The following is a 13,203-nucleotide window of genomic DNA, read 5'->3' as shown; positions in this document are numbered from 1 at the left end:
ATTTTAGTGACACTCAATGTAAAATAATGTTCATTTAAAAGATTCAAAAAGAAATCGCAGACAATGGAAATGATTTCAAGTTGGACATTACATTTCAATATTTTATTGTGCCACTATTTTTATAGCTCATTACATCAGAAAAGTTTATTTTTGAGTTTGAGCACATTCTCACTCTGAAGTCATTTTCATTGCATGGATACAATTACTCTTCACGACAAACAACAACCACATCTTTCAAGAGCCATGAAAATCTTTAATGGGTAGAAACAGAACCGAGTGGCAGGAGTCAGTGCTTTTAACAAAATCTCATAAATAAACCAAAGGGAGGCGTCGACAAATCCATGAAAAAAAAACCTGTGACAAGCATAACAATGGTTTCTGACTGCCGCTGTGACGGAGGCCGTGGGAGTACAGTGGGCCGTCCATCTGACTGGGGGGGGGTTCAGAGTTCCTATAGCGGGAACACGTTGAACCGTCAGGTAAACAACTATCCCTCCGAGTATGACAACAGCTGCGGCTTCTTCTGATGACCTTTAACCTTTCAGAGAAGACATTCCAGCTCTCATGATCTCATCCACCAGCAGGATGTTGCTGGCAATGACCGTGCTGTTAAGGAATGAAACGTCACGTAAGAGATCGATGAGGAGAATTTCAAATAATCAATCCGTCTTTTACACTTTAGACATGTTACTCACCATGAATGGAGAAGCTGTTTCTTTACACTGTAATTATCCCAAACGCCTGCTTCTCCTGCCACCATGGGTTCCCCTGAAGAACAACAGATATCAAGTTCAAAACAATAAGCTTGAAATATATGTGCAATATGACCCAACCGAGTATTTAGGGGCTTAGCAACAGGAACATTCTATGGCTGGCAACCATAACATCAAGACTTATTCAAATGTGCAGTCTGGAAGTGAAGCAACTAATAGAAGTCTATCCATAGTAATACTAAGACGAACGAGAATCCTTTACTAGAAAGACTGGAAGCCTCAATTATTCATTGGTAATAAAGTTAATGAGTTCCACAAACATACAAAGCAAAATGTTTGTGTTGTCAGAACAGCCATGTGTGCAGATTACACTTCACTTAACAACAATAGATTTAAGGTGTAAAAAAACAACAGGGGATCTTGTTGACAATACTAGACATGCAACTCACAGAGGCAGTGTGGATTCATACATTTAATAGAATGGAAGTGTATCCGTTCTGTGATAAGCGACAACAATAACACTTTAATTATTATTTTGTTGTTCTGTCAATAGCATGCTGTGGTTCTCACCTGTGCTGAGGTCCACTCCAACACACTGCCCAGACTCTTTGTACTCTGTCTGCAGCTTCAGGAGGGTTTCCTGGGGGTCGTAGCCAGAGTTCACGGCCAAAACCTACAAGGAAGACGCACAATTAAAATACAGAGATCGATACAGTAAGAATGCTAACAGATTGCAATGTCTAATGTGTAGCTTTAGAATGAGAATCATCCATAATCATATGGAAACACTTAAAGCCTTGGAAGAAAGTAGAATCTTTTACCTTGGGGATGACTAGGAGAGCATCTGCAAATGCCTGGACTCCCAGCTGGGCTCTGCCCTTCACGTTGGGCTTGTGTTTCACCAGACCGTCGGCCACAGCCACCTCGAAAGCACCGGCGCCAGGCACCACGCAACCTGAAGGAACAGAGGGAAAGAAGAGACTTAGAAAACATAAGTATACATTCCTTGGCTTAATACGGCATAAAACAATGTTGCACTCGGAGCCAATGAGAGGAGTTTGTTCTGATCAGTTAATACATGTAGGAGAGACTGAAACGCTCCTAATGCAGAGGAACAGTTCAGAGTCACTGTAGCACAGACATGAGAGCCAGGGAGAGCCATGTTAGCGTCCCCGGGTGTTCGCTGTGCAGAGGACACCAAATGCATTTTACATAAAGATAAACTTCATGTTTATTTTCTAACTCATTGAATTACATTTTTAAGAAGGTATAACATTTTAAAAGGTTAAAACATTGCTCTATGTCTGAAAAAACATTAAACTGGTTCAACAATGTGGGGAAATCCTAATCTGCAGAAGACTATTGCCAACTATACATTTGATTTAAATTAGGAACATCGAACACACAGTAACTCTGATAAAACAAAGACACATGGTAACATTTTGGATGGTCTTACCATCTTCAATGGCGTTCTTGACGGCCCGCAGACCATCCCTGACAGCATCTTTGATCTGTGTGAGGGTGTGTTTGTTGGGTCCCTTCACCAGCAGGGTGACGGAGCGGGGGTTGCTACAGTCCTCGATGAATGTGTACTTCTCCTCTCCCTGCAAACAGGATAGGGGCAGATTAACAACTATGCCTCAATATCCTATGACCGAAAAGTAGATCTTAAAATATCACACCCGGAAAAACACCGATAGGTACTCACCAGTGTGTGTTCATAAACCAACCCAGCGTGTCCCAAGCACTCGGGTGTGAGGTCCTCAATTGAATTCATGGCAATGCCACCGCAAGCGAGGGTCAGCCTGCAGAGGGAAACACAGACTGTATGTTTAACTCAGCCCTCGGATGTCAATGATGATGACAAACATCACCAGTGCCAAATGAAAGTATGATGACTTTACAAAGTCAGCTATTTTGAAAAACAATGATGCTTTTATATCTCATTCAACAGGATATTTTTGGATTGTGGACTTTGAAAAGCTGGGGTTGTAGTCTTCACCTTTGTATTGCATATACAGACAAAACAACTTCTCTAGAAGCCAATTGGCACATTAATCAATAATGAAAGAAAAGAATGGGTTAATTAACATTTTTTAACAACCCAGAAAAAGTAGAGATGGTTCGTCTCAGAATCAAAGCAATTGATATAATACTAGCAGGAAAGGCCATACCCAAAAACAAATCTCATATATTTGATGACAGATAACAGGGTTCATACACTTTTTCACCAATGATTTTCCATGACTTCTCCATGACCTTTACCTCATTTTCCATGACCAAAACAAAATTCACACTGAAAATGGTTTATTTGAACATGGAACAGGAAAATAACATCTGCATATGAAACATGTTGTGCCGATCTAAAACAAATCAAATAGTAGGCTTACTAGCTTCTACACGCTAAAGCAACTGTAGTCAGGGAGGCAAAGTCATCAGGTATGAAAAAGGTGGCAAGGACCCGACCCCTGACCCCCTGAAAGCAGCAGTGTCAATAATAACAGAAACGCCAAAGAGTCACATCTAATAGAAATATATAAAAGCATTTATTTTAATTGTGTAGCAGTCAGTTTATAATTCTGGCAGCACTGTTGAGCATTTTGAAAATGTATTGTCATGCCTCTGTTCAAGGCTTAGTCTTTCTATCTGTATAGCCACTGGTGTAAGTTCATAAACTCAACAAGTACTATACGTGGGTACAATTTTGAGATACTTGTACTTTATTTAAGTATTTCAATGTTTTGCTACTTTGTACTTCTACTCCTCTACAGTTCAGAGGTACATGGTGTACTTCTCCTCCACTACAGTTCAGAGGTACATGGTGTACTTTTCCTCCTCTACATGTATCTAATCCCTTTAGTTACTTTACAGATGATGTGAAATATAACCAAGTGTTGAATCAGACTTTAGTTCCACCTGGAGTAAATCCACCAGCTACCCTGCAGTCTACAAAGTCATTCAGACTAGCTGCACCTTTACCAGCTTTGAGAACACTTTCATGATCAATCATTATAAAACATATCATATATATTATTCTGAAATGGACCAATCTGCACAACGACTACTTTTACTGTCGCTACTTTCACTATATTTAGATGAGAATACTTTTGTACTTTTACTTGAGTAACATTTTGAATGCAGGACTTTTACTGTAACAGAGTATTCCTACACTCTGGTACTTCTACTTTTACTCAAGTACAATATCTGAGTACTTCTACTTTTACTCAAGTACAATATCTGAGTACTTCTACTTTTACTCAAGTACAAGATCTGAGTACTTCTACTTTTACTCAAGTACAAGATCTGAGTACTTCTACTTTTACTCAAGTACAAGACTGAGTACTTCCACTTTTACTCAAGTACAAGACCTGAGTACTTCTACTTTTACTCAAGTACAAGACCTGAGTACTTATACTCAAGTACAAGATCTGAGTACTATACTTTTATTAAGTACAAGATCTGAGTACTTCCACTTCTACTAAAGTACAAGATCTGAGTACTTCTACTCAAGTACAAGATCTGAGTACTTCTACTTCTACTCAAGTACAAGATCTGAGTACTTCTACTTTTACTCAAGTACAATATCTGAGTACTTCTACTTTTACTCAAGTACAATATCTGAGTACTTCTACTTTTACTCAAGTACAAGATCTGAGTACTTCTACTTTTACTCAAGTACAAGATCTGAGTACTTCTACTTTTACTCAAGTACAAGACTGAGTACTTCCACTTTTACTCAAGTACAAGACCTGAGTACTTCTACTTTTACTCAAGTACAAGACCTGAGTACTTATACTCAAGTACAAGATCTGAGTACTATACTTTTATTAAGTACAAGATCTGAGTACTTCCACTTCTACTAAAGTACAAGATCTGAGTACTTCTACTCAAGTACAAGATCTGAGTACTTCTACTTCTACTCAAGTACAAGATCTGAGTACTTCTACTTTTACTCAAGTACAAGACCTGAGTACTTCTACTTTTACTCAAGTACAAGACCTGAGTACTTCTACTTTTACTCAAGTACAAGACCTGAGTACTTCTACTTTTACTCAAGTACAAGACCTGAGTACTTATACTCAAGTACAAGATCTGAGTACTATACTTTTATTAAGTACAAGATCTGAGTACTTCTACTAAAGTACAAGATCTGAGTACTTCTACTAAAGTACAAGATCTGAGTACTTCTACTAAAGTACAAGATCTGAGTACTTCTACTCGAGTACAAGATCTGAGTACTTCTACTTTTACTCAAGTACAAGACCTGAGTACTTCTACTTTTACTCAAGTACAAGATCTGAGTACTTCTACTTTTAAGAACAACATCTGAGTACTTCTACTTTTACTCTAGCACAATATCTATATTTATACCGCCTCCGTTTATAGCTATGAAACAAACTATTAGAAAACGAAGGCTAAAGCTAACGTTAGCAGATAGTGACAATGTATGCTAGCTAGCTAGCTCAACGATTCCTTAATGATATTGTGACAGAAAAACATTTCAGTTCACATCACGCTCTGCTCGGAACACCTGAACTGCCGTTCTAACAGCTGTTCACCAGCGGTGCAGTCTGTGCCACAGTGACTCCGCACAGTTAACGAACGCACCGTAGCTAATCTAGCTGACCCTCATACCGGAGCAGCAGAGTTCAACCGACAGGCAGCGAGCACACAGCTCGCGCTTCATATATTAAAAAATAACACCATGGCGTCATGATGGCACATAACAGTTACATTTCCATGACTTTTCCAAAACTTTGGGAAAAACATTGTTTTCCATAACTTTTCCAGGGCCTGGAATTTGCATTTTGAATTTCCATGACTTTTCCAGGTTTTCAATGACCGTACGAACCCTGAGATTAGACATAAAAGCAAATCGGACTGATTATAATGAAGCATTCTTATCCCTACGATAGCTAAAGGGCGCTCCCTTATGGCCAAGCAAAGAACGACTGTTGATGGAGCAGGCGCTATGTGATGATGGCAGTTTCTATCCAGGAATTTCACTTTATTCCTTTTGAAACCAGGAACATCTGTGCAAATCGGACATTTCAATCTGGGGGGTGTTGAGCAAAGCTAGTAAGCGTCTCTTTTGCCTCCTTAAATCAGAGCAACGACACCATTTGCATTGTGAAGATGAGGCCACTTCTATTTAACAGGTAGATGTGTTACGGTCTCACCTCTCCATGTTCCTTCTCTTCGCCCGGCGCAGGGCCACGATGCCTTCCTTGGCGAGGGTGTCCAGGGAGAACGGGTCGATGCCCTGCACAACATAGAGAAAACAGGAAACTTATATTTATCATCGGCTAGAGAAATAAATCAATGTTCATTTATGTCAGCTTGGGTGGTAGTGAGTGATATTCTGATCCGTTGATGCATGTAGGTGAGGAGGTGTCTCTCCCAATGCAGAGGTACAGATCAGATTTACTGTGGCACAGAAACAAGAGACCAGGGGAGCTACGATAGCATCCTGGGGTGTTCTCTGTGCAATTCATAACGGTTCCATTCTGCCTTTATTTATCAAATCCATTGTGTTTTTATGAAAATGTAAAGCTTTGAGCATACCTTCTGGTTAATGACGACGAACCCCTTCTCTCCATTGGGACAGACTTTGTTCTTGAAGCTGATTATTTTCTGCACGCGATCCTCGATGAACTTCCTCTCTGCAGCCACAAGCTTCTCCCTCTCCCCGGCGCTCTTGTAGAAGAAACCGGAGTTGACTTCTGTCTTTTCGTACTCCAGAGAGAGGTTGCAGGTCAGAATGTAGGCATCCTCCACCCTCTTCTTCATGTCTGGGTGTCTGGCTCCGTGGTCCAACACCAAACCTCTGATCAGCCTGAGAGAGAAGAATAAGCAAGAGCCTTTAAGTATATGGGAGCACTACACACTACCATCAGTAAAGAGTATTCTCTGTATCCTCAAGTGTTCAAACTCACTGTGTGTCGCAGTCGGTCTTGTGCTTCATCTCCATGATTTCCACCATGTACAGGTCGATGGGCTCATTAGGTTTGGTGATGGCCAGCACAGCATCGACTACAGCCTGCAGAGAAACACATCACACAGGGAGCTTGTGTTATTAGGCGCTTTCACACCAAGTACTTTGCCGTACTTAGTTCATCAGACCTCTTTAGTTCAGATGAACTAAAGAGTAGATTGCGTTCACACCGGAATAAGTCCTTGAGGGAGGGTTAGGCAAATGAAGCCGCTGACGCCACTTCTTCTTCTGCTTTGGGTTTACTGGCAGGCCACAAACAACTTCACGGCGTATACTGCCACCCGAAGTACCCGGAGTTGGGGACTGGCTTCCGCCAGAACGCCGACACCTCCTCATCTCCACCGCCCAGCCAATCAGCAATGGGAACCTTTTTCTCCCATGAAAGTACCTGCTCTCTAGCGGGGACTAAAAGGGGGTGAAAAGGTTCGCATGAACTAAGTTCTAGTTTCGGACTTTTTTGGTGTGAACGCACATTTTCGGAACTATACTGGGAAAAGTACTCCTGCGTCAAAGCGCCTCATGATTATTAAAATTGGTGTTGCAAATTCTTCTCATTCTTTTCTTCATTGATGCTTTGTTTAACTAACCCCACCCCTCTTAATGTTCCAGGACATTTATCTTACAAGGAATTTACCTATTTCTAAGTGATCTAAAATGATTTAATTTAGAAAATGTTTTTTTTTTAAAAGGCAAACATAACGGCCTAAATGTGTTGGATTGTAAATTGTATGCAATACAAATTTAGATCTTTTTACACTATTGCTCTTTAATAGGGTATGGTAGTGCTCACCCGAACTTGATTAAACAATTGATGGATTACTTGATTTCTAATAAAACAATGTGCATGTATCATTTGATATAGCAGCCCTATGTCACACACGGATGAAGAAATGATGACGGAAAATAACCAGCTCACGACCATAGTGGTTGTTTGACTGACATCCCTTTGGGCTGTGGTAGCTAATGGTTGACATTTACCATTATTTGACATGTCCCAGCCAAAGGGGCATATCAACTAAATCAATAACAAAGAAAAACAATACGTTTGGTGCCGTAGGATCAAATCCTAACCGTCAGCTCTCCACAGAGCCCCAGCTTCTCGAGTCTCACCTCAGTGAGCAGGTCGGCCAGCTCTGCGTAGACCTTGGTCCTGAGGGAGGTGCGAGCTACGTGGATGAGGGTCTCTCTGTCCATTTCCTTTGTCACCTTCAAGTCCTCCAGAAGAGCCAAGGCTTTCTCTTTCGCCGACTCAAAGCCCTCAGCAATGATTCTGGGATGAAGACCCTGAAGCATAAAATCAATTAAGTTATGGTATGAAAAAACATATCTGGATAGTGACATGACATCAATATAGGCTTGAAAAAGTTTACATTCTCAGAAGTGTCAGACAGGGACATTGCATTTAGAACTTTTAAATGCAGGGTTCTTACACCTTTTCCAAAGTCAAATTCAAGCACTTTTCAAGGAGCATTTTCAAGCATCTTACAGCTGTTGTAAATTAGATATTTATATACACATACTTCTACTCAAATGATTATTTCCCTACCTCACATTAAATCAGATGTATATCTCAATATCTGAGTACTTCTCCACCTCTGGTAGTGTATTAGTCTGAATTGTAGCCACAAAATCACGCAGAGCTGCATAAAGATAGACTCACAATGGCAACAAGTGGAAAATAATATTTACAAATTTGTACAATGATTTGTAGGTAATTTTGACTACTCAAGACACCTGACTTATACATCTTCAAAGGAAGACTGTTCATTCTACAATTACATGGGATTAAAGCAACATTTAGTTTTACTTGTATAATACTTCAATTTTATATAAAAGACAGTTTGTTTTCATCTGTTTTCAAATAAACAAAGTATTGGTTTCAGAATATTAAACTTGTTTCGGCAAATTCAGATGATAAATACAACTTTGAAGCTTCGGCATAATTACAAGCGGAGAACGGACTAATGTAACGTCACAGCAGGCATAGCAACAGCCGGTGTTTCTTGTGAGTGTTTCCCCGGTACACAAATGCAAAAATACACAAACACACTCGCGAGCTTCCCCCAGACCAGTAATACAAACGAAAACGTGTCTTCGGGTCAATGTGACTGATTTCGATAGACCAAGTTACATTTGGTTTAGGCACGAAACATACTACCAGTAGAAATACATTGCTCTCAAAATCGCTCTGTGTCGAATCAATAGATTATATTTCGTGACTATAACACGAAATGCAGTGAGTGCTTCATCCTCTGAAGACCACAGGATGGCGACTGTAACGCACATAACATAGGTACGCTCCTCTGAAATTATTGTCCCCGGCAATTATTATTATTATCCCTTACTGAGTTCGCTATTCAGCTAGCTAACGTTAGCTTAAACAAACGTAACATGCAACGTTAGCCTAATCTAAAATGCTCTACTACGTCGTACCTTTCATGTGGCTCGTCAGCGCTGCCTCTCGCATCGTTATGTTGCACACTTTGAAGGAGGCTACTCGTGGGCTTGACCCTCGTCTTAGCCATGGCTTGTATTTGTCTTCTGCTAGCCAACGTTCGTTGAAACTGCAACCTCCTGGCACACAGTCATCTATCTCTCATCAGAATGCCCCGGTCACACGTAACACAAACACTTGCAGGTCATGCGCATAGCGCGGGAAGGCCGCAGTGGAGCTGTTTTATGTAGAAGCGAAGCAATTAAGCGTGCTCCGTCTTCTTTATTTTTCTTATAATCTAAAAAGCGAAGTAAAGCATTTACAATTTCAAGCACTTTACCCCAAATTCAAGCACTTTTCAAACCTTGAAAACACCCCTAGAGCTCGAGCGTAAGGACGTCCCGTCGTCGAAAAAAATAGTGTCGGGGATGATAAAAAATTATTTTGGGACGAGAGTTAAAATAAAAATACCCTGCTAACTCTACTACAAACGGCGATGAAAATAAAACCGACTGCACGTTTTGTGTAGCACACCGTTATTAAACCTCCTTGTCAACATAAACACACAAAACATTTAGCAACCCGCAAAATACACACACAAACAGTACGTAGCTACAGCTGTGCCTGCGAATTCCTGGCCCGCAAATTCGCGGGTCGAGCTATGTACTGAGTGTGTGCAGCACCATATATCTAGCCTATTATATGGCTCTGAGTGTGTGTATTTCACGGGTTGAGTGATGTACAATGGCATCCCGTGGAGGAATTCTGAAATGTTTTACCGTTAATCACAAAAACGCACAGCAGAACCAGACCCTGGAGCGCCGGCCTCTTTATTTACTTACTCCTCTTCATCCCCTATGGGTAATAAGGCTGAGAAGAGAACGCTCCATCGTATTTAGTCCTTAGCAATATGCTGCGCCTCTCCCCATGTAGGGATGGGTACCGAGCCCCGGGATTAAACGGGCCCCGGGCCGGAATTATTAAAGAGAGTGGTAACGTTAAGCTCCGACGTTATCGGACTTTTTATTGGTACTGGAGACATTTAAAATATATGTCATATGTATTATTGTTACATACACATTATATCGCAGTTTTAGTTTCGCCAACTCCGTTTCTAATATGCAATAAGACTACAACATGCGTCTATGATGTATTTTCGAGCTTTCCAATCCAGACGAGATCTCTGTCCCGTCTGTGTGCGAGGGGGCGGGGCTGTATGTAAAGGTCTCCTGACTGACAGGCGGTCATCCTGGTTAGCGGTTACTCTGGGTTCTGTCTTCAGGACACAGTGTTGGATTGTTTGTTAATTGGATGGGACTTGATTGGATTCAATATTAGAGTAATTTTCTCGTTTGTGTGTTTGTTTAAATATATTTGGCCTTTGTTTATGTGATTGACTGATTTACTCAAATAAAAAGGTTGATGAATTATCATCTAATGATTTGTATGATGTTTTATTTATGTTAAAGGTCACTTTGAATGATTTTAACTAATGATGATCCACATTAATTTCGGGACGGCTTAGATTGTATTTCGGGACGGTTCCGGGAGGATGGTGAAAAAAGTTAGTCGAGAGCCCTGAACACCTCGTACAATTTCAAGCATTTTCAAGGATTTCCAGCACCCGTACGAACCCTGTAAATGACAAATGGCCATCTCTCACCTCTGACACGTACATGTCAGCCTGTTTCAGCATCTCGCCGATGATGAGGACATTTGAGGTGGTCCCGTCTCCTGTGATGTCGTCCTGGGCTGTGGCAACTTTAGCAATGAGGGATGCTGTCGGGTGCTGAATTTGCTGCAAAATGCACAATATAAAACGTAAGCCATCATGCAAAACTCTTTCACACTGCAACAGGGCTGATGCAACCAATGCTTACTTTCATTATAGAGGATATTTAACAAATGAGGGGGCAATATTTTTTTCCAAACAATATATCATTTATTCATTTTGTGCCTCAATTAACAGGCAAAGATTGTACTCTGGATGCAATATTAAATCATAAATGTTACAGTTTATTATTGTTTAATGCGATCATGGGACTTGGACACAGGCAGATATGGGACACATGAGTTAGGGGTGTGGTCACTCCCAACAATGAAGAAGAAAGCCCAATAAGGAACAACACAGTGGGACAGGGTTGGTAAATGTAATCCAGTTTAACATTTACTTACCATCTCGTGTAACAAGACATTTCCGTCTTTGGTCAGCTTTATGTCTCCTGCGCCAGACACCAACCTGCGTAGCAAAGACAGGAAAGGGTTAATGTTAACAAAGCAAAAGCTGTTGCGGAACAATCCACAGCCACATTTATACAAACTTAAACTTTTTGGACTAGCAGTTCAGTAATATTAAGTTATATTCTGATCCGTTGATGCATGTAGGAGAGGATGGGTCTCTCCCAATGCAGAGGTACAGATCAGATTTACTGTGGCACAGAAATATGAGACCAGGGGAGCTACAATGGCATCCTGGGATGTTCTCTGTGCAATTAATACAATTTATCAGTTTCATCTTGCATGTATTTTCAGTCAGCCCTGCATGCATGTTTCAGTCAGAAAATACCATGTATGTTCACAAACTGACGGACGCAGAAGCTGCAGACTGAACTTCCTGAAATAATGCTGCTGATGCTGAAATCGTACTACCGTTAAGTAACGGAACTGTGAAGTCATTAATTCATCTTAGAAATCCAACTAGTCAACGCCAAAGTTAAGTCTACAGACAGTTTGTGATGTAAGAGTCAGAGACGAGGTTTATTTTGACGATCTCAGATAACCGGCTTTGCTAATATGCTAATGCTAGCTTGGTGGTTGTCAAAACGGATTGGGACGATGACTGGGCAGGGCAACGTGCGCCGCTAAAATCCGTTATCCATGTAGCTTGTGTGGGCCTAAAATTGATCACATGTATTTACTTAGCGGATAACAACACAGTGGTACAAAGAGGGGGCTTTCCAATGCTTAAATGCATTCATAATCTTGTGATTTCAGTAGCACATGTGCAGACAATCGGTCGGTGAATTGTAGCTAACATTAGCTAAGTTAGCATTGTTAGCTTAGCCCGCATGCTGCACAAAGGGCTCCACTCACATTTTCATGGTCCCCTTCGGTCCCAGGTTACTTTTCAGCACATCCTGGAGCCCCCGGGCGGCACTGATGTTAACCGCCAGTGCGGCCTGGGCCCGGGCCACCTCCGCTTTCGGGTTCAGAGATTTAACGGCAGACATGGCGAAGCAGCTCAACCAGCGGAGTCAAAGTAAAAAGTAGCGCTGGCAGGGAGTTCGCACTAGTCGGGCGCTGAAGAAAGGAACGTCGGCTTCCAGAAGGCTCCAGCACGTGTTCTCGTGCTGCCTTTAGGTACATCTCAAGGCTCGGAAACTTCAAACTCCTCCTTCATGTTACTAAAATAAGATAAGATAAAATAAGATGGACCTTTATTAATCCCCGTGGGGAAATTCAGTGGTTCTGACAGCAACATGGTAAGGATGAAACACAGGACAGAACAGATTCACACAGGTTAATAAAAATAAAGATAACAATACAAATGATGAAATAAGAAATGAAGAAAAATGAGCATATATACATATTGGATCATATAAACTATGAAGTAAGAAATGAATGAAAATGAACATACATATTGGGTCATATACATATTAGATATATTTACAACAGTGTGTTTTACTCACGTAAAAGGAGATAGTATTGGCATCAAATATACAAAAATATAAAACAGCTAAATTCCTGCATTCAAAATGTTAATCAAGTGAAAGTACAAAAGTATTAGCATCAACATATTCTCAAGGTACCAAAAGTAAAAGTGCTCATTATGCAGATTGGCCCACTTCAGAATAATATAAAGTATATGTTTTGATTATAATTATTGATGCATTAAAGTGTTATCAAAGCTGGTAAAGGTGAAGCTAGTTGTAATTCCTTTGTATACTGCAGGGTAGCTTGTGAATGTACTCAGGTGTAACTACAGTCTTATTTAAGGGTTGATTATATTTCACATTATTAATCCAAATCTGCAAAGTAACTAAATGTATCAAATACATGTA

At 40.7% G+C, this 13,203-nt stretch overlaps 1 protein-coding gene and 1 non-coding gene across 2 annotated transcripts; both read right to left on the bottom strand.

Moving 5' to 3' along the window:
• Positions 1-73: 73 nt before the first annotated feature.
• Positions 74-12,471, bottom strand: cct6a (chaperonin containing TCP1, subunit 6A (zeta 1)). Its single transcript, XM_034099355.2, has 13 exons — positions 12,236-12,471; positions 11,318-11,381; positions 10,806-10,940; positions 7,819-7,992; positions 6,650-6,753; positions 6,279-6,549; positions 5,894-5,976; positions 2,422-2,518; positions 2,170-2,317; positions 1,535-1,668; positions 1,284-1,386; positions 696-768; positions 74-606 (listed from the first exon to the last, which is right to left on the bottom strand). The coding sequence occupies exons 1-13, from the start codon at positions 12,370-12,372 to the stop codon at positions 534-536; spliced, it is 1,596 nt and encodes a 531-aa protein (XP_033955246.1). The 5' UTR covers positions 12,373-12,471; the 3' UTR covers positions 74-533.
• On the bottom strand, positions 6,069-6,203 carry LOC117459116 (small nucleolar RNA SNORA22). The gene has a single exon (XR_004553489.1). It is a non-coding gene; the product is annotated as a small nucleolar RNA SNORA22 (small nucleolar RNA).
• Positions 12,472-13,203: the final 732 nt, after the last annotated feature.

The sequence above is a fragment of the Pseudochaenichthys georgianus genome, chromosome 14 (assembly GCF_902827115.2).
Source record: "Pseudochaenichthys georgianus chromosome 14, fPseGeo1.2, whole genome shotgun sequence".
Taxonomy (NCBI): domain Eukaryota; kingdom Metazoa; phylum Chordata; class Actinopteri; order Perciformes; family Channichthyidae; genus Pseudochaenichthys; species Pseudochaenichthys georgianus.
Note: the sequence above shows the minus strand (reverse complement) of the source record. Positions and strands in the feature narration are given on the sequence as shown.